General features: G+C 49.7%; 1 protein-coding gene across 6 annotated transcripts in view; it reads right to left on the bottom strand.

The window, feature by feature from the left end:
* EFCAB6 (EF-hand calcium binding domain 6) overlaps positions 1-20,826 on the bottom strand; it is a 239,900-nt gene that overhangs the window by 37,429 nt on the left and 181,645 nt on the right. For all 6 annotated transcript variants that reach the window (XM_039236383.1, XM_039236388.1, XM_039236406.1 and 3 more), the window contains 4 exons: positions 17,002-17,196; positions 12,167-12,322; positions 5,735-5,930; positions 2,421-2,612 (listed from right to left, as the gene is read on the bottom strand). In XM_039236383.1, the coding sequence (XP_039092314.1) occupies positions 2,421-2,612; positions 5,735-5,930; positions 12,167-12,322; positions 17,002-17,196 (739 nt within the window). The remainder of the gene's footprint in view (positions 1-2,420; positions 2,613-5,734; positions 5,931-12,166; positions 12,323-17,001; positions 17,197-20,826) is intronic.

Consider the following 20,826-nt stretch of genomic DNA (forward strand, 5'->3'; position numbering starts at 1 on the left):
GAGAGAGGGAGGGAAAAGATCTTCAAGGCAGCGTGGCACGGCGAGAGAATGTCCGTGCGGGGGCTGGGCCTGCCTGCTGTCTGGGTGCCTGCTGGTTGCGGGGTCGGGAGCCTGACTGCCGGGGCCTCACTGGGATAAGAGCCTGGGAGACCGTGGGGGGCAGGGCCCAGCACACAGCAGGGTGCTGCCGGCACGCATGGGCATGGGGTTTCGAGCCCCGTTTTCTTTCTTACACTTTCCTGGGTTTTCCAGAATTTCCACAGTGAATATTTAAAGTCAGGGGGGAAAAAAAGTCTACTCATTAAAAATGGTGAGGGTCACCATGAACGGACAGAAAAGACTGACAGGAGGAGGTGTTTGCAGCTCTCGTACCAACAAAGGACAGGGACCCTTTCTCAGATAATGAAACCCAGATGGCGCATAACACAAGGAAGTGACCGGCCTCACTGATAGTCGGATGGGCAGAAATGAAAACCTCTGACAATCCTGGAGACCTGGAGCCTTCGCGGCCCTCACACGGGAGGCTAGCGGGAGCGTGCACTGCTTGGTGCAGCCACAGCCGCGGCCCCCGGGATGCTGACCATGCACCTGCCCTCCGCTCCCACGCAGGGTGACTCTGAGTGTCACAAGGAGACCGACACAGGAGGCTGGCTGGCGCTCTGCTTGTGACGGAGAAAACGGTCAACAGTCTACATGGCCGTTAGCGGGAAGATAACTGAATGGGGTGTGCCCATTTAATAGAATATTAAGAGCATCTGATGGGCTCATTGTATAGCGGCCTAATAAGGGAATGAACTAAGATGAAAGGGATAACACAGATAAATCTCAAGCACGTGACAGCAACAGAAAAATAAGTGCAGAAAACACTATTCATTGGAGTGCCACTGCTATAAAGTTTGAAAACACGCAACCCAACAGAATCTCTTGTTTAGGGGTGTCTGTCTAAACGGCAGAGATGAGGGGCGCCTGGGTGGCTTAGTCGGTTAAGCGTCCGACTTTCGCTTGGGTCATGATCTCGCAGTTTGTGGGTTTGACCCCGCGTCGGGCTCTGTGCTGACTGCCAGCTCAGAGCCTGGAGCCTGTTTCAGTCTGTGACTCCCTCTCTCTCTGACCCTCCCCTGCTCACGCTGTCTCTCTCTCTCTCCTAGAAATAAAATAAAATAAAATTTAAAAAAAGCTTTAAACGGCAGAGATGAAAGGAGTCACAGCCCGCACAGGAGACCAGCACAGCATCAAGGGGCCCGGAGGTGGGAGAGACTTGCGCAGAGACCAGCTCTGCCACTTGCCACCAGGTGGGCTCTGTGCAGATTAATGTCTCTGTGCCCCAGAGTCCTCGTCTACAACGGGATATTAACAGCACACACCAGGTACTGGTACCAAAGGCCTGGACGGGTTCATACATGTAAAGAAAGAGTGGCCCTCGGAAGGCACCGGAGAGCATTTGCTGTCGTTAGTAGCATTATAAAGAACCTCAGACCTTAAAAAGGTTCACGCTGTTTGCTCAAGGCTGCGAATTTTCAAGGATCCGTCCTGGATCAGTGATCAACGATGTATGAACCTAGGTGTTTGCCGTACAGGAAAGCATGTGCCATTGGAAATGACATTAAGTATCCAGCGGCAGGGGACAGTTTGCTATGCTGTGGACTGTCGTGATCTGATGGCCGCGATAGTTCTGGATTGCTCACATGCTTATTTGCATCGCCCTCTCCGGGCAGGCAGGGACCCTACTACTTGTCCGTTCCCTCTCTGCGCAGAATCCGTGTCGGCTGAAACTAGACTGCGATTATTTGTTGCTAATGATGTTGGTTCCTTTATAGTTAGAGATCAAGAAACAGCCTCAGGGTAAACAATGTGCAGCCAGAAATGCAGTCTGGGGGGAAGGAGCAAGAAGGAGCAGTTAGGCACACCCCCTCCTCCAGGAAGCCCTCCCTGACTTCCCCAGCAATCTCTCCTGCGGGGCATGCCTCTGTTAGAGCCCACTTTTGCCACGTTTATCTGTACCCCAGACTTGGCTGATACATGTCCCAGGGCCCAACGCATAGTGTGTCCTCAACAAATGTCTCGCAAGTGGCACTCGGTTCCCTCATTTCCGGCTCAGGGCCCGACACATTGTGGGCCTCACTTCTGCAGACCCCAGATCATCTACAGGGACCTAAGATTCAAGAGGACTCTGAATCTTTGTTTTGTTCTTTGAGAACAAAACAAAACAAAAATAAAATAAAAAGGTTTTCAATAAGATATACATACTTACCTTCTAACACTCTATGTAGAATTTATACCACATTTTCATTCAGAATTAGCTAATTACCTGAGGAGATCACCATTTTGCCAGATATGATTTTAATCAATTACCCATTTTTGCGAAACTACTTTTAGCCCGTTTTCAAAGAGAGATGATCGGGTGCTCCTGACATCCTTACCTCTTCAGAGAAAGAGTCGAAGTTCTGGAGAAAATATTTCCAATGTATATGGGGGCTTAGATGAATTTTCAGTTTTCTCAAGAAATAATGATACTGGTTATCTGTGAGTTTGTAACAGAAATCCTTAAGAACTTGTCCAAAATCTGAAGCCTTTACAAACCCAGTGTCCTCTTTATCCAATGCAGAAAATGCCTACAAAAAAAGAGAGAGAAAAGGCAGATGCTACCATCCAGTTAATATTTCAAAAGTATTTTTCTTAAGTATTGCTTTCCTGACTGCGAGTGAAATTAAGTGTATTCGAGTCCTGCGTCAATTCTACATTACTGACCAAAGGCCCCTTGATTAAAACGCTGAGATGGGTAGAGAGCAGGGGCTGCGGTGTGAGAGCTTCCGGGCTTCAGAGAAGGGTCGCTTTGCTGCCTCCTATTTGGCTACAGGGAGGCAGCGGCGTGAGGAGCCCCGGCCCCTTTCACATAGGGCTTCGAAGCCACCCAAGCTCCAAGGAGGCCTGCTTGGCAGAGGACCAGAGAGGCTCCGGGGGTGAAACAGCGTGCCCGACATCTCCCCATCACGACTGCCATTGGAGGTTCAGCGATCCCACCGCGTCGGGGGGGGGGCGGGGACCTCAAGGTGCAGCTTGATGTCAGAAGCGGCCAGGAAGGGCAGTTAAGGGACCGCCCCGTCCCCGCTCCCATCAGGGCTTGGACAGGGAGGCCGCTGCCCTTTCCCGCCCTGGACCGGCGCCCGCGTGGCCTTGCCCACGGGAAGGTCCCCACTGCCACAGTCGTACTCGAGTCAAACTGAAAAAGTGCAGAAATGTGCTATAAAAAGAAAGCACATTTTTTTCCATCTGTCGGAATAAAATCATTCATTTTTATTGCACTAGGAAATCTGTATCAAGTGGTAGGTTAAGATCATTTTTTTTTTAAGGAAGAATTGAATGCACTTGCAAACCCCAAACCACATTCCCTGGTGGTTAATTCTCATCAGGGCTAATTAGGCACATCCCATCAGCCCATGGGGGTGGTGGGATGCGTGTAACCCAATCAGCCTTAAAATACTGCCTAGCTTCAAGTTTTTATTTCGCATGTGGGAATAGGACAAAGCTGTGGGTGGTGGAAAGAACCCAGGACACCCCCCTCCAACCCACTCCCTGCTCAGAAGTGGACGTTGAACTCTAGCTCTGGTTTCCTACCGTAAGACCATCACCTCCCTGAGCTTGGCTTCTGTGGTAGGAAAAGAGGGACTTGGTAACTCGTACTGTTGTGTTTTACTGTGGCCCAAAAACAGCTGTACGTGCACCTGGCATGCAGTGCGTCCCAACAAAATGTGGAGAGTGACCATAACAATGAGCCAGGCAGCCGGGCATCTGTGTTATGAGGGTGTCAGAAGGCACTGTGCCGAGGGGCGCCTGGGGGGCTCAGTTGGTTAAGCGTCCGACTTCGGCTCAGGTCGGGATCTCACAGTTCATGGGTTTGAGCCCCATGTTGGACTCTGTGCTGACAGCTCAGAGCCTGGAGCCTGTTTCGGATCCTGTGTCTCCCTCTCTCTCTGCCCCTCCCCCCTGCTCACACTCTGTCCCTCTCTCACTCTCTCTCTCTCAAAAAAAAAAAACATTAACAAAAAAAAGGAAGCCAGTGTGTTGGATGATCCATAAACTCTATAGAAATATGAGGTATTGTAACGTCATTTCAGAAACAAGAGACATCTGAGACACGTCTGCAGTGACTGGTAGAGACGCATGAGCGCGCCCGGTACTCTCTCGGCCGTCCGTCCTTGGACCTCGCCATTCCCTCTGCGCCTCCCGCCCGATGCCCTCCCTCCCTCCCTCCAATCCATCTGCTCTGTGGCCAGACTCTCGCTCTCTTGCTAAAACATCACCGCCTAGGGAGTGTTTCTCAGAAGTTACAACCATGGTCCCCCCGAGGGTTCCGCGAACCTCACTTTGAGAAATATCCTGACGGACGTTGGTGGTGCCGCTTTAAGTCAGAAAGGGGCAAAACCATGCTGCAAACGGACTTATTTAGTGTGCAGAGTGCTTTAAACATCTGAAATGTGTCCTGACGTTGAGAAATCAGGAGGTTCCAGAGCCTCTCATGAAAAACGGAAAGCTCTAGCAAAGTGGGGACAATTTTCAGCTCGGTATCGGTCAGCTGGGGCTGAGGAGAAGCTGTCCTTGCGACAGGGCCGCGTCTCCAGCCTGCAGCGGTCACCACCCGGCCCCTCTGGTCGTTTATGTGACCCCCGTCCCGTTGAACTGCCGTGCTCAAATGCTCACGGGGTGACCGTGGGCCCAGGGCCGCCTCACACATGAGCTCTGGTGCTGAAAGGGGCATGGAAGGTGGCCTGTGCGCCTTCCACGTGACCCACATGTTCAGACTAATTTGTATCTTTAGAGAATCATTAAAATAAAGACAAAAAAATCTGAAATCCTCACAGAGAACTCCTGGATGTGAAAAATGACTGCCCTCCAGCAGAAAGGTCAGGTTGGCTGACATTCTAGAACTTCCACAGGCTGGCTGGGTGGCCTTGCCTTTCTCCTTCTCTCTAATCCCTTACGCTGGGACCCAAGAGCTCACCTTGCCTCCATACACTAGGGGAATTTCTCTCGGGGGATTCCGTGAGCATGGTCCTAGGTTTTCGGGAGCATCTGTACATCCTAATATCACAAACATAACGACAGTCTTCTTGCTGCTGCTGGAGGGAAAACGAAGGTATGGCCCAGTCTCAGGGATGGCCGCCTCACCGCGTGCACGGCCACGCGCTATTTTCCAAGGACTCCAGCATGGGCCACGGCATCATCCCTACACATGCCGGGGCTCGGCACGCTCTGCAGTGTCACACAGATGTTAGCTGTCCAATGTCACGTGCTTGGGGAGCGCCTTCTCACACCTGGCCTGGCTCCTGGCGGCCTTCACAATGAGTCTTTGTGCCACCGTTGGGTCCCGGCCAACCTCTCCCAGGCCACCTCGTGCTCTGGGCCTGGGGCTCACAGGATACACTGGGCCTGCTCTCACCTGAGGACCTTGGTCCTCTGCCCTCTCTGCCCAGAACCCCTCCCCCTCACAGACAGAGCACCTGCTGAACACTGAGCACCTTATCCTGGCAGCTCCTCGTAGAGCAAAAATGATACACATTTGCTCAAACACACAAGCTGATCTTGACTGGCCCGTCTGAGTTCTGACACCCCACAAGAGTGAAGGGGGGGGACAAGGGTCTGGGAGGAGGGGAGGGCTCCCAGTAGCTCTTCATAAATTCTCATGAGCACCAGGACTTCAGTTTCTAGAATAAAACTACGTTTCAGTCTGTCGTACCGTTGACAAAGCCACATTGGAGGAGTTGACAACTTCCTGCATGCTCTTCACAATGTCCGCCGGGTCTATCGTCTCAAAATTGATTGGTGAGCTCTCCTCTTTTTCTTTTGGCTGAGGTCTTGCTGGCTTGCCATTCTCCACCTCTTTCAAGAAGTCAAGGTAATTGAAGGCATCATCATGCCAGCTGATTCCCCAACTTGTCCCCAAAGAGAGAAAGAAATATATTAATTACAAAAAGCAACCCTATCACATATTCATTCAGCAAATAGCTGCCGAGCACAGACTAGTGTGCAGAATAGGAATAATGGTCAGACACTGTCTCTGGCCCAGAGGAGCACACGTGCCAGTCAGCTTTGAGAGTGGACGGGCACACACCAATACCGCGATACAGCGGAACGAGGTGAGGGTTGCCGGGGCCACAGACTGTCCCGCCCCGAGGTTCTGAGACTTGAAGCCTGGACGACAGGCCTCATAGCTTTGTGTGGCAGAGAAAGGGAAAAGGAGGCCCAACGGAGGAATCTGACGTGTGGACAAAGATGCCTTTGCAGAGACGAGATACTTGCAGAGCAGGATTATGGGAAGATACGCCCGACAGTGGCATCAGGGACGGTCAGGAAATAAGACTGTGGGATGTGCGGGCTCACGTCTGGGGCCATTGAGACCTCAGCTCATGAGGGCTGGACTGAGAAATGGTTGGGGGATGTGAAAAAAAGAGAACTATGTCAAAGACCTTGGAAAGGGAAAAAGGAACCGGGTAAAACATACGTCAAGTTCTTGTTCAAGATCGGCTGGAACTGAGTGGTCAAGCTGCACGCACTCAGAAGATAGTTTTACAAAATCTACACAGCTTAGTATTTTCTCAGAGAGAAATTCTGAGTGCCTGTCACAACGAGGAGGCCCAGGTGGGGACTTCTTCCTGTCCTCCACTCTGACCGAGCAGAAAATACCTTTAGGTTCTAGAAGAAAATATTGCGAGAGAAAATCCCAAAGTTTCTTGAGACCATCGAGCATATTTAAAGATGTAAAGTAATTCAAAATAAAGTTTAATTACATTCAAAGTTCACATTTTTGTCACTTAAGTTGTCTGGGGAATACTGGCACTTTCACACCTAAACTTTCTTTCAGCGGATAGAGTGCACGTCAGAGAAGGACAGTGTGGAACGTTGGTAAGCCAGACAGAGAAGTTTCTAGTGACTCAGATATCTGCTTCGAAAGAAAATGAGCCAAGGGCTGTGCTTTTCCAACCCACAGCTGCAGAGTGGCCCTTCCGCGGGCCCCACGTCGCTGGCTCATATGATGGAGACATGGAGGAAAAGGCTAATCAACTCTATTTCATCAGCAGGATAAATTGCCAACTTGGTATTAAAATTTAGTAATAAAATCAAATGCATATGCTAATCGCAGTATTATTTAGAAAAGTCTATTTTGGATCTAGAAATGAATAATCTACATATAATTACCAATAACAGAGATGTTTATCATCAAGAGGTCTTTGAGAAGAAATAAGCAACTGAGCGATGGATCCTCATTAAGGTTTCAATTTGTAAAAAAAAAAAAAAAAAGTTGATCACCCCCATTGAAAGGTGGACTGCAGAAATTCCAGTCTTTTTGTTGTGATTTAGAAAAGTATCAAGCCTAGCTATATTTTAACAAGACTCTCCTGCAATCATTTAGTTAATTATTTATCTGGTGCTGCTTTTCTATGATTTATTCATTGAATGCATATGAAATCTTGTTCAGCTGGAAAGAGGAGGTCTTGTTTAAGGAAGAGGAGAACATATAGGCACATTTGAGGATGAGATGGTCCTTCTTCCATTACACACACACACACACACACACACACACACACACATTGGCACTGAACTTCTCTCAGCTCAAGTGCAATAGTGATGGCTTCAAGATTGTAAGGAAAAATTATTTTCTCCCTAGGATTCTATGCTCAGACAAGCAAGCAATCTGTGTGAAGGAGATGAAATAGTTTTTTTTTTTTCAGACAAAGAACTCAGACAATTTATTTCTTGCCTGCCCTTTCTTAGAAAGTTACTTCAGGAAGGACTCCAGCAAAACAAGAATGGAAATTAAATAAAAAGGGGATGCTTGGGTGGCTCAGTGGGGTAGGCGTCCGGCTTCAGCTCAGGTTTCTAAGTTCAAGCCCCACATTGGGCTCTGTGCTGACAGCTCAGAGCCCAGAAACCACCTGCTTTGGATTCTGTGTCTCCGTCTCTCTCTGCCCCTCCCTTCCTCTCTCTCTGTCTCTCAAAAATAAATAAACATTAAAAAAAAAATAAAGAAATAAAAAGGTATGTGGTAAAGGGAACAGGGAATCCAACCCTGCTGGGGAACGGGAGGGACAGACCTGGGACAGGACAGTGTGGTGGCCAGGCTATAGGAGACAAGGCAAAAGGGAAAGCCCGTGAGAACTGTATGTGGGATGGCGTGTTGGGGAACGCTGAAGGTTGACAAGGTTGAATTTTAACTGAGCCCCATGTTCCTAGGAAGCAGCTCTTCCTATTCCCGTTCTTTCTATTCTTTGATCATGCAAAGAACCACCTTTCCCCGTGGAACCTAGAAAGGACGCCCGGGTCCCCCAGGTTTGCCTACAAGGTGGACGCAGAGGTGCAGGGAGGGTGCTGCCGGGAAGAAAGCGAATTTTCATTCATTGTGTGCGCACTGAACACATCATCTTAGTCATGAAATGCTGGTCAATGGTTTTTGAGTTTTAGAATCAACCTATGAACCAAGCCCAGAAGGCCTGCTTGTGGCTACAGGATAGAAGGTTAAATTTAACTATGTTTTCCCCAAATTAAAGCCATACCTGACGGGGCGCTGGGGGGCTCAGTTGGTTAAGCATCCGAGTTCAGCTCAGGTCATGATCTCATCGCTCGTGGGTTCGAGCCCCATGTCGGGCTCTGTGCTGACAGCTCGGAGCCTGAAGCCTGCTTCGCATTCTGTGTCTCCCTCTCTCTCTGCCCCACCCCCACTTGCACTCCACCTCTCTCTCAAAAATGAATAAATGTTAAAAAAATTTTTAAAAACCCAAAAAACCGTACCTGGCAGAAGATGGGACATAGAGGAATCAGAGGGGGCCAGTGGTAGCATGCACAGAAACTGGGAGTGTCACTCTGTCCTTACGATAGGAGAAAAATTGAACATACTGAAAGCCAATAGCTTTTCTTTGTCCCATAAGAAAACTACGGTCACAGGGTAAAACATCATCCCCCAATCTGGAGGGATCTGGGCAAATACAGCTAAGATCAAAAGCCTTTGGAGCCGGAAGCTGGAAGGAACACTTAAAGGACAGTGTGAAAAACTGGTGGGTGCCGTGTATGGACTCGGGGGGTGGGGGGGGACTCATGGGCGCCCATCTACGTCTCGAAGTAGGAGTGAAAGTGGGGTTAAAAATAGGACTAGATGCTCCACGTCCCTCATCATCAGGGAAACGCAAATCAAAACCACCGCGAGGTGTCACCTCACACCTGTCAGAACGGCTAAAATCAACAACACAGGAAGCCACAGGTGTCAGCTGGGACGCGGAGAAAAGGGAACCCTCGGGCGCCGCTGACTGTAGCAACTTCCAGGTTTCTTCTCCCGGTCGGCGCCCAGACTGCTGGCAGCAGGGGACCAGAGACTGTTCCCTGGCTGGGCTGCCACATTTAGAAAAACAAACCAAAACAACCTAGCGGGGCACCCAGTTAAATGACAATTACAGATAAACAAAATAATTTTAATATAAATGTATCCCAAATATTACATGGCACATACTTAAGCTAAAAATACTGTTGTTTCTCTGGAATTCAAATTACCTGGGCATCCCTATGTGTTATGTGGCATTCTCTGGGGAATCTGACCAGCACCACCCCCCTGTCCCAAATTTTAAAGACCCTGACACTGGGGGGTCCTCCAAAGAAACCACAGGCCAGGCTGCCCTACCACAGTAGTCTGTACCGAAAGTTCAAAGCAAAGTCAGTAAGCTCTACCTCTCTGTGCAGAACTTCTAATCTGCTTCTTAGGACCTCACTCTTAGTGTAAGCATATTTTTGTGGAGACTGACTAACATGGAAACTACTAGAAAAAAACAACACGGAGGAGAGACTCCTCAGGAGAAGAAAACTTTTAAAAAATCCATTGTTAACACCTTCAGAGAAATGAGATCGTGCATCCATGACCCAAGAACGCGACGCTCTGAAAGAGGAACATGCTAGAACAAAAACAAGTTCTGGTCATTAGAAATATGGTTGAGTGTGACAGCAGGAACAAAAGTCCCCAAAGAAGGGTTGAGAACTGAAATTGAAGAAATCTTCCAGAAGGGGAAGCAGGAAGGAAAAGGTGGAAGATGGGAAAGATTTTATTTTATTATTATTTTTTTAATGTTTTTTATTTATTTCTAGGAGAAAGAGAGAGAGAGAGAGAGACAGCGTGAGCAGGGGAGGGTCAGAGAGGGAGTCACAGACTGAAACAGGCTCCAGGCTCCGAGCTGGCAGTCAGCACAGAGCCCGATGCGGGGCTCGAACCCATGAACGACGAGATCATGACCTAAGTGAAAGTCAGAAAGTCGGACGCTTAACCGACTAAGCCACCCAGGCGCCCCGAAGATGGGAAAGATTTTAAAATAAAATGAAACATAAATAAACTTAAAAAAAAAAGGTAGAGGGGGAGCGCATGGGTGGCTCAGTCTGTTAAGCACCTGACGTTGGCTCAGGTCATGATCTCGCAGTTTGTGGGTTCAAGCCCTGCATCAGGCTCTGTGCCGACAATTCAGAGCCTGGAGCCTGCTTTGGATTCTGTATCTTCCTCTCTCTGTCCCTCCCCTGCTCATGCTCTGTTTTTCTCTGTCTCTCAAAAAAATGAATAAACATTAAAAAAAATGAAGGAAGGGGGCGCCTGGGTGGCTTAGTCGGTTGGGCGTCCAACTTTCGCTTAGGTCGTGATCTCGCGGTTCGTGGGTTCGAGCCCCGCGTCGGGCTCTGTGCTGACTGCCAGCTCAGAGCCTGGAGCCTGTTTCAGTCTGTGACTCCCTCTCTCTCTGACCCTCCCCTGCTCGCATTGTCTCTCTCTCTCTCTCCTAGAAATAAATAAAAAACATTAAAAAAATTTTTTTTTAAAAATGAAGGAGAAAACATCCCATGATCTCATGGTTCGTGGGATTGAGCCCCGCGTCGGGCTGCATGCTGAATGTAGAACCTGTTTGGGATTCTCTCTCTTCCTCTCTCTCTGTCCCTCCCCTGCATTCTCTTTCTCTTTCTCTCAAAAGGAATAAAGAAACTTTTAAAAAATATATAAATAAGGGCTCCTGGGTGGCTCAGTCAGTTAAGCGTCCGACTTTGGCTCAGGTCATGATCTCACGGTTTGTTGGTTTGAGCCCCACATTGGGCTCTGTGCTGACAGCCTGGAGCTTGGAGCCTGCTTCAGACTCTTTATCTCCCTCTCTTTCTCTGAACCTCCCCTGCTCACACTGTCTCTCTCTCTCTCTCTCTCTCAGAAATAAATATAAAACATTAAAATATATATATATATATATATATATAAACATCCTACATGGTTGAATAGTCAATAAAAATAGAAGTTTCACAAAGAACAGAAGAGGAAGTCAATGAAATCATCAAGAAACTGTCTCATAATCAAATGACGTGAAAAAGGCCATCCAGGAAGATGACGCTGACAGATCAGCTGATGAGCGTGAACGCTGTAGAAGAGATTTTACAACCGGAGGTGAGTTGGGGGTTTAACTATTGATCCTAAGTGCGCAAGAAATGGGCAAATAGGAAAAAAAGAAAAGATAATTGTTAATTCCAGGGAAAACAAAATGCTATGCAGGAAGGGAAAAGCGATACGATGTTATAAACCCCGAACACGGGTCTACACGGAACTGAGATGCAGCATCACAGTGGCCCGTGGAGGGTCCCATGTGGAGGTGGGAGCAGAGTGGCTGAGGTGGTTGGTGCCACAGCTTCCTGGCACGGAGTCCACAGAGACACTGCCTAAAACTTGAAACCCAGGGAGCAGCTATAGAAGCTTGTCACTTAGACATTCGACTTAAGTGCCAGAAGAGGTCATCGAACGCGTCGGATTTGTTGCCTCTGCGGCCGGGGAAACGCGGGGATGGGGCGGCGTGAAGGGCTGCCATCTTTAATCAGCCTCGTAGACCTACCAGACTCCTCCCAAAGGGCATGGATGACGCGGGGACAACGAATACCGATGGTACCACATGAGGCCCATCGGGGAGAGTGACCCATCTGTCAGGCTGCATTCTCCTTGCCCTTGAGGTTGACAAACTGGTTCCCATGGAGCCGCAGGGGTCCCTGGGGGTCATTTCAGTGGCGAAAGGCCGTGAGGACGGACGGGGGTGGGGTGGGGAGGAAGCGAAAGCAATGTGCCAACCCGTTTCCCAGTCCCGCCCACGTGAGCAGCACGGTTAACGCCTGCGAAGGAAACCTGTTCAGAAGATCGGTCAGCCCCTCCCCCCTCAGGGGGCAACCGCACTCCTCCAGCACTTTCTGCATCTTGCTTATGGATATGTAGCCATTATTGGATTTATCCAGTTGGGTGAGTGCTTTGCTGATGTCTTGATAATGGTCTTTAAGCTTGTCCCTGAAAGAGAACACATTTTAGACTTACAAAAGCCAGGAAAAGAGACCATTTCTTTAAAGCAAGAGTTTATAATGATCCTAAGGTGATGATTTGCTGCTTCGGTGAGGAACTAATTTTGAAGACGTTTTGCAGCTTTGGTGTCACATTTGCATTAAAAGGTATTCTGGAAAAAACAGGAAGTCTGTACCATTATCATTCTATTATTATTATCAGTAGCAAAGCTATGTTATAGAAATTACGACCTTGTTTTTTTTTTTTTTCCTAGATTTGGAACTTTAAAAATAGAACAAGGAATTAAAAACTACAGTGATATAACAGACCTGTGCGGTGCTCCTGATGCACTCAGTGGAAACTCGTGGAGCACCTCCTACGTGCCAGCTACTGCTCTGGGCATCAGGGCGCGTCTAAGAACTCACATCCCGGAGGGGCGAGGCCGGCGTGAAATAGAAGACGCTGGGAACACAGTGCAGGGGGTCGGCGGAGGCCAGAGAGCAAGACTGAGGACCCCGCACAGGAGCAGGCTGCGTTTCCCACGGGGAGGTGCGGGAACGCCTCTCGGGGAAAGAGGCACTTGAGCAGAGATGGGCGTTACCCCCACCCCCCACCCCAGAAGGCTTTCCTGGGTTCAGGGTCAGCCAGCACCGGGGACCCTAAGGCAGGGACAGAAGAGCTCAGGAAGTGAGGAAGGCAGACAGGATCTCGGTGTCAGCTGTGGAGAAGGGGTGCCCAGGGACCCCTTGGTGTTTTATTAGGTACTGTGATGTTAAGAAACACAGCCACCAGGGGCTTCTGGGGCGCTCAGTCTGTTAAGTGCCTGACTCTTTTTTTTTTTAAATATGTTTTAAAACTTATTTTTGAGAGAAAAAGAGACAGAGCATGAGAGGGGGAGAGGCAGAGAGAGGGAGACACAGAATCTCAAGCAGGCTCCAGGCTCTGAGCTGTCAGCACAGAGCCTGACGTGGGGCTCGAACCCTCAGACCACGAGGCCATGACCTGAGCCGGAGTTGGACACTTAACCGACTGAGCCACCCTGGCGCCCCCAGCCTTTGACTTTTGACTTCAGCTCAGGTCATGATCCCACAGTTTGTGAGTTCAAGCCCCGCAGTAGGCTCTCTGCTGACAGCACGGCACCTGCTTGGGATTCTCTGTCTCCCTCTCTTTGCCCCCTCCCCTGTGCGCTCTTTCTCTCTCAAAATAAACTTAAAAAAAAAAAAAGGAAAAGAAACACAGCCACCATTTGTGTGCTGTGTTCACATACTTTCAACCACCGACTCTTCTTAACAGCCCTGCCGGGGAGGTGGGTAACAATCACCTCACTTTACAGACGAGGAATGAGAGTGCCCTTCTGTAAAGTGGGCCCACGTGGACCTGCCTCTTGCAGGGACAGAGGCGGCGTCTAGCCACACCCCTGATGAAGGCTGGTGTTCTTACAGAACATGTTCAAGTTTCTATGAATTCATTTGTCAGGAAACTTCTTCCCCGATGCTGGCTGGGGGTGGCGGGGGGTGGGGGGGGAAGAAACATAAATTGTTAAGGGACTAAAAAAGCGTAGAAACCTTTAAGAACGAATAATCTTGCACCCGGCCTGGGTGGGCTGATTGTAAATTCCATGACCTTGGCTCACCCAGCTCTCTAAGAAGAGCTCTTCCTACCGCGCTGAGCAACATGTTTGTCTGGGCGGCTCAGGCTGGGGCTGGGCTGTGGGGTTCTTATTCAGGGAAGAGGATGTGCTATAAATTCCAAACCCAGAATCTCTGCCGGTAATTGTCTGCCACCCCAGATATGTATTTGTGGAGACAGCAGATCCTTGAGCGTGGCTAGAAAAAGGAATCCACAGACAGAAGAGCCAGAAGTCCAAAAAAGAGGGGAAGCCGAGGGGGAGCACACAGGTCGGAATGGGGTAGTGGCATTGACTCTGAAGTTACCGTGGATCGTCATCCATCCCTTTCCCTCCTTGGCCTCCAATTTGGAGCTGGCCGACTGAGCATTTGAGCCACAGATACAAATGAGCTGCGTTAACTGTTCAGCAAATGTATACCGACAGCAGCAACGTTCTGGATTCCCTTACAGGTGTGTGCTGAATTCCATCTCGCCTTACAAAATGATTACTCGTCATCACAACGATTATAGTCCACTTAATTCTTCAAAATGAAAGCAAATGAAGGTGTAAAAAGAATCAAAACATTTTTTTGAGATACGTATTTTTAGAAAATTGAGGCATTCAGCATTTCTTGGACTGGTTTCTAGGCAGTAATTACTTCCCTTGCAGAGTAAATATGTGCACAGAGTAAATGAGGGTTCGGAGCACAGATCACACCACATGGCTGAACTGAACCAGTGTGAGCTGACACTTGGGGACAGGCTGTGGCTGCTCGGGGTCCGTGGCTGGCTCCTGGTCTGGACGACAAGTCAGGTCCGAAGAGGGCACCGCCATGGCCCGTGGGAGGGTCACGGGGTCCTCCCCGACACACCCTCGCCGGGCCAGGCTCTGCCGCTCCTACAAGTCCTGATCTGATGTTGGAACAGGCCAGGGCTTCTACGGCTGCTGGTTCCCTATTTCTGCTCTGATTCCAAATCTTCAACTCAGACTTGGGCAAAAAAGAGCAAGGCTTGGAACACAAGTATGAGCTTAAAAAAGGGTTTTTCTTAATTTTTAAAATGTATTTAGGGCACGCTGACTTAAGAGGCAAATCTAAATTTTGGTCACTTTAACGGACCTGACTCCTCACTTCCCATCAGAGGAGCTAGAAGATTCTGGAAACACTGAATCCTATGAACCACCAGGAAGACCCACTGACACCCAAATTCAAAAGCGGGCCATTCTGAAGGGCAAAGTTAGCTGACAGTGTTACAATCTGACATCTTTGAGGAACGGACGTTGGTCGTGCATTTTTATGAAATCAGGCTTGCCTTCTTTGGTGAAAAAGTGTGATGGTGGCAAAGAGGGCAGGGTGAGTGTGAATTAGTGAGCTGAGCTGAGGGGATCTGTGTTTGGTGGCTGCCAGTTCTTTCCGCTACGATCCACATTCACACAACAAACGGGAAGCTCGTGAAGAGAAAGAATGTGGCGTGAGCGTGCCGAGGCTGTGAGATTTCTTGCGGAGCCTCATTACTCACAAGTGGCAGGAGGGAAGACACACGTGGGTAATGAGGCCAGCCCTGTCTGCTAAAGATAAATTCCATTTTTTCATTAGTCTTATGGCATATTTGATTTATACCAATCTTGCGCATATTTTTACTTCAAATCTCACAAACTCAACTCTCTTCCTTCAGGCTTTATAACTCAGTAACTTGGGACATCATTCAGGGTGTGTCTGGCCAGCTTTTCTCATAAACCCTGTTTAGCCATTAGGTGTCTTCCCTGTGTCCTTGGGGTTCTTATTTCCTTTGGGGTTTCTTTAGCAACAACCCATTCGCTCATTCCGGTGCCTGTTGAGGTGGGGGGGGGGGACAGAGAGCTGAAGTGACAGGTGACAGACAGAAACACGGATGAGAACAACACGGAGCTAGAGTCCCAGGAGCGGGGTCCCAGCCTTGGCAGGTGCTGACGGGTGACCAACCACCAGGGCCTGGGACTGATCAGGGACATCTGTCCCACTGCTTGATAGTTACATCGAATGCAGCAACATTTTCTCCTGCATTATAATCTTTCTAAAAATTTTTTAATGTTTATTTATTTTTGAGAGGCGGGAGGGGCAGAGAGAGAGGGAGACACAGACTCCGAAGCAGGCTCCAGGCTCTGTGCTGTCAGCACAGAGCTTGACACAGAGGCTGGGAACCCACAAGATCATGACCCGAGCCAAAGTCGGACGCTTAACCGACCAAGCCCCCCAGGCGCCCTATCCTGTGTTATTATTTTTTTAAACAAGACATTAGTAACTGATTTTAAACTTTGAAAATAGTAACACAGTCTCATCGTCCAAATACAACACATGACCCCTCGCACAACACCTTCTGGTCCTTGTGAACAGCACACACATTTGATGCTATTTCCAGTCATGATACACATACTGGTTAAAATTAGTCATTTCCAATTAGCCTTTGATCGAAGACCTTTTCCACAGTCTTCACGATGCTAACTGAACAGGCATACGGTTTCCCGTATTCTTTGGGGCCACACTCTATAAGGCAGCGCACTCACTGTGACTGGCAGGGGTCCCTTTCAGTTGTTGCTGACGACACACTGCAAATTGTATCTTCCAACCACTAAACGGTTGGCCTCTATTTCATTATTTCTTTGGGATAAAGTCCCCCAAGTGGAAGTACTGAGTTAAAGAATATGTCTGTTCATCCATTCATTCAATCATCCATTCACCAACAGAGGTTCGTGGGGTGCCCAGGAGGAGTCAGGCACGGCTCTGCACTGCCTTCTGGAACTTGCCATCTGGCTGGGCGAGGGGTGGGGCCCAGGGTGTAGGTGAGTAACCACCTGAAAAGGTCTCAAAGGTGACCTACAACATAGGAATGATGTGAGGCCACGACTGAAGGAGGCTCGTAGCTCTTTAACTCCTTTATAGCTCTGTGGCCTCGCACCCATGTCAAGCAGCAAGCGAGTATTACAATTTCATGACGACCTCGCCAGCCCTGGGAGGGAGGTACTGCTTCAGAACCACTTTTGCTGCAAGGGCACGCGTCGAACAGGTGGCCAGCTCGAGGCCCTGTGGTACTTACGCACTCACCTGGCCGGCACGGCCCTGTCTGGGCTCCGCTGCGGCTGTCGGGTCTCCTCATGCACCTGCTGGGGCTTCGTGAAATGACCCATGAAGTTGAAGTAGTTCTCGGCATAGGGCCGATGCAAGTCGGCCGAGTAGCTAATCCCCAACTTCTGTAAAAATTCTTGGTAAGTTATATGTCCTCTTCCCTCGGTGTCATAGCTTCAAAAACAAACAGGACCCTTGTCAATGGCCACCATGGTGTGCGGTGCTCAGGGCTTTGACAACATCTGCGCTGTCTGGGGGCGGCGGGAAGGGGGCAGGGCTCACTTGGATCCCTGTCACTCAGTGCGCCCTGCAGACCGGCAGCACCGCTCACCTGGGGGCCGGAAATGCAGAATCTCCTGGGTCACCCAGACCTGACCTGCATGCCCATTTAACCCGATCCCTAGGTGATTCCCAGGTGCATCAAACTTGGAAACCTATTGTCTTCATCAGCGGGACGGTCATGCCTTGCCTGAGGTGACCTCGGCAGCCTCAAGAGAGGGCAACCGAGTTCATGCGCTTGTCGTTCTGTGAGAAAAATGTCTGTGGCCACAGAAGATGAAAATCAAGCTTTCCATTCATTCGACAGGTTTTTTTTTTTTTTTAATTGAGCAGCCACATGTAAGGACTATGCTAAGATTTAGAAGAAAGTCCTTCAAAAAGCATATTCAATCTTAAAACTCAAAAAAATGAATGCCATTTGATTCAAATTCCCCATTCTCTCTTTGAAGAGATGCCAATTACATACAACCAACGAGCACGGCCAGTCAGGAAAACAAGATAAGAATTATGCTACGTACCTTTTATGTCATTTTCTATTAGTGAGATGTTTCTGAATTATAATTCATTAGAAAAGGCATAATGGAGGGTTTTTATCTCCCAGCATTATTCAAATAGAATAGAATTACTTCAATAAAAAAATTTTAAGGCAAATTGCCAATTTTCTTTAAAGGAAAAAAAAGCATTTATTTTTACCGAAAGATCTTGGTCCTCATCTCACAGATAAAAATGCCATTTGCGGATGTGATTTTTTCCCCTCCCGGATGAACTCAAGAGTTACAACGCTGTGGGCATAATCCTCTGGCAGGACTGTTTGGATGCCTGTCTGAGCACTAAGTGCAGACGGCTTTCCTTTGTGAGGTCGAGCTTGCCTCTCGTTAGCTGACAAGACCCCGAACAGTCTGCAGGATCCCACGCTCTCTCGCCTCCGATGCACAGAGGCCTCTGCAATGGCTTCAGCTGAGCAGCGAGGAAGGAAACGTATTTATTTACCCCACTTTCTTGTCCTCGAGGGACGGGGTGGGGGCTGGAGCGTGAGAGGTCGGAAGTGCGGGCAAACACACCACGCACATGTGCTAAAGCCCACAGAGCATTCCAGGCGTGGCAATGCCATCCATCCTTCCCCAAGGCCGAGGGGGCTGTGTCCCCAAGGCATCTACACAGCTGGAGGCCGCCCCCCTCCCCACCCGTTGCTTCTGTGCCCCACACGTTTGTGGCTTCCTCCTGCCGCGTGTCTGACGTCCACCTGCCTGTCAGCCCTAGTTCTGTCACACACTCTATCTTACCAGGGAAGGAGGACCCCACCCCCACCCCCCCGCCCCCGCCCTGGTGATTGGGAGGCGGCACAGGGCGGAGAACTCCAAGTCCAACACAAGCTCCCTGGCGCAGAGGCCCTGGCAAGGCGCTCAGCCGTTCTGGGGCTCTGTGCCCTCATCTGGGAGCCGTCAAAGGCCTTCCCAGACCTAACGTCTCAGGTCAGCGCCCTGACTGCCGCTCCGACTAGAGTCGTGGACCCACTGAGGCCTTTCCAGGTGTCTGTTATTAGCACAGCCTTCGTACTTGCAGCTCCTCCTCCCCCTCCAAGACTCCATTCCATCTGCATCCAGTGGACTCTGTTTCTCAAACAAAACAGAGGGCCCCACGCACCAACGGGGGCCTGTGGGCTATCTCCTTGCCGAGGCTTGTCCTGCGATTCTAGCAGGGTCGTGATGCTCCAGGCAGCACAAGGGCCTCTAGCAAACAGCTCTTCCTGCTTCGGGGGATAAGATTCTGGCTGCAGAAAGGGCAGTGGCGTTTTATATCCGTGTGCCTCGGACAGGGTGCTCCTCCTTGAGCCTCTAGGGTGATCCCAGGGCCCTGCGTCTCTCCCTGAATTGCGTCAGGCCCGACTAGCCTTGGACCAGCAGAGCGATATAATAACACAACTCTGGTCAAGACCCCCCCTTTGAATAAAGCCCCCAAGGGCTCCCCATTCCTACAGGAGGGCTCCCCAAAGAATGGTGCATAGACCACCCGCTGACAAACAACGCCCCCCCTCCCTAAGTTGCAAGTGCTGTGTTTCCACCTGCTCCTGGATTCCTCTGGGGCCTGGGGAGGGTCAGTGGGTAAATGCACACAGGAGCTCAGAGGAGCGCACGCCGCTGTGTCCACCTGCTGCTCACCACCCACAGGCTCAACCACATCCTTCTTTTCACCTCTACACCTTTAGAGCCTGCCCTCCTTCCCTGCCGGATGGCAAGTTTCTTGAGGAGCAACCACCCCACCATGCTTGTCTTACAAACAAACTTCCTGCGCCCGGCGATGGGCCTCCCAAGCTTCATTATCAACATTTGTCCTTTGAGCTAATGAATGCCAGGGACGCGTGTTCCCAAGGAAGCACTGCGATCCTGGCCCGTTATGCGCAGGAGATTACTGACAACAAACTCTAAATCATGACACTTGAACTGAATGAAAAGACGCTTCTTAATTACTTCATTAATAAAGATCATAAACATTCCATTCTCATCGCAAAGGAACAGAAGACCAGATTGCACAATTGCAACTAAAATATTGTTACAAACGTGAATAAGAAGAGAGTTAATGCAGCTTACATAACCTCACCCTTCATTACATAATCCTTTGTGCAACATTTTAAGAAACCAACTTGCCTATGAAGGTTGAATTTTAAAACAGTTTGGCAGCAGATGTGCCAGGAAAAACGCGCACATAAACAGAGGACCCATAAAAGCCTGCGTTTGCATGTGGCGATGGCCACTAATTTATGATATAATCTGATTTCTCTTCCCATTTGTTGTACGCACAGCAGTTCAGCTGTACACATGATCTGAATATGTGCACACTGATTGCTTTGTTGAGAAAGTCTTGGTCCTTCGTGCTCAGCTTAGGTGCTCGACTCTTGTGTCAGTAACAGGTCTACCCGCCAACATGTCTCTTAGAGCCAGAGGGTCTGGGGGAAGCCCCATTGATGACTCAGGCCAGGCAGCCCGGGACACACAGAATCCTCTCCCGTGTCCCCCGTGAGGGTGGTCTGATGGCCACGGCCATTGGGCACGTTCAGCAAAGTCCTGGTGGAATCCTTCCGGGGCCACGATCCCTCCTCTGTGCCACCCCATCCCCGTAAGTGGTGTCCTGGCCTTCCATAAACCCTGCCAGGGATGGGAAACGTACCCCTTCAAAGACCACCGGTGGGAGTGCCAGACAATTTGAACCATGAAACGTTCTTTACGCTGAGCTAGGAGCCTATGTGGCCAGTCATCTCCAGGCGCTTCCCCAACTCCCTCCCTGCCACTGTGTCCCGTTCAGTCTCCTCCTTCCTAACCTACAGACCTTGCTCACTGGACGCTTTCAAGTCCTTTCCCACCTCGGGGCCCTCCGTGTCCTGGTGTGCCACAGCCTGGTGCCCCAGGTTCTAGCCAGGAGGCTGCTGTGGCTGAGCCAACGCAGAGGACCCAGCTTCTTGGTAACTTAGAGTCAGGGCTGCCTCCCGGGAGCTGGTGCATACGACACTGGACCTTTGCACCATCTTTT

Source organism: Hyaena hyaena, unplaced genomic scaffold (assembly GCF_003009895.1).
Source record: "Hyaena hyaena isolate Hyena2069 unplaced genomic scaffold, ASM300989v1 scaffold_4, whole genome shotgun sequence".
NCBI lineage: Eukaryota > Metazoa > Chordata > Mammalia > Carnivora > Hyaenidae > Hyaena > Hyaena hyaena.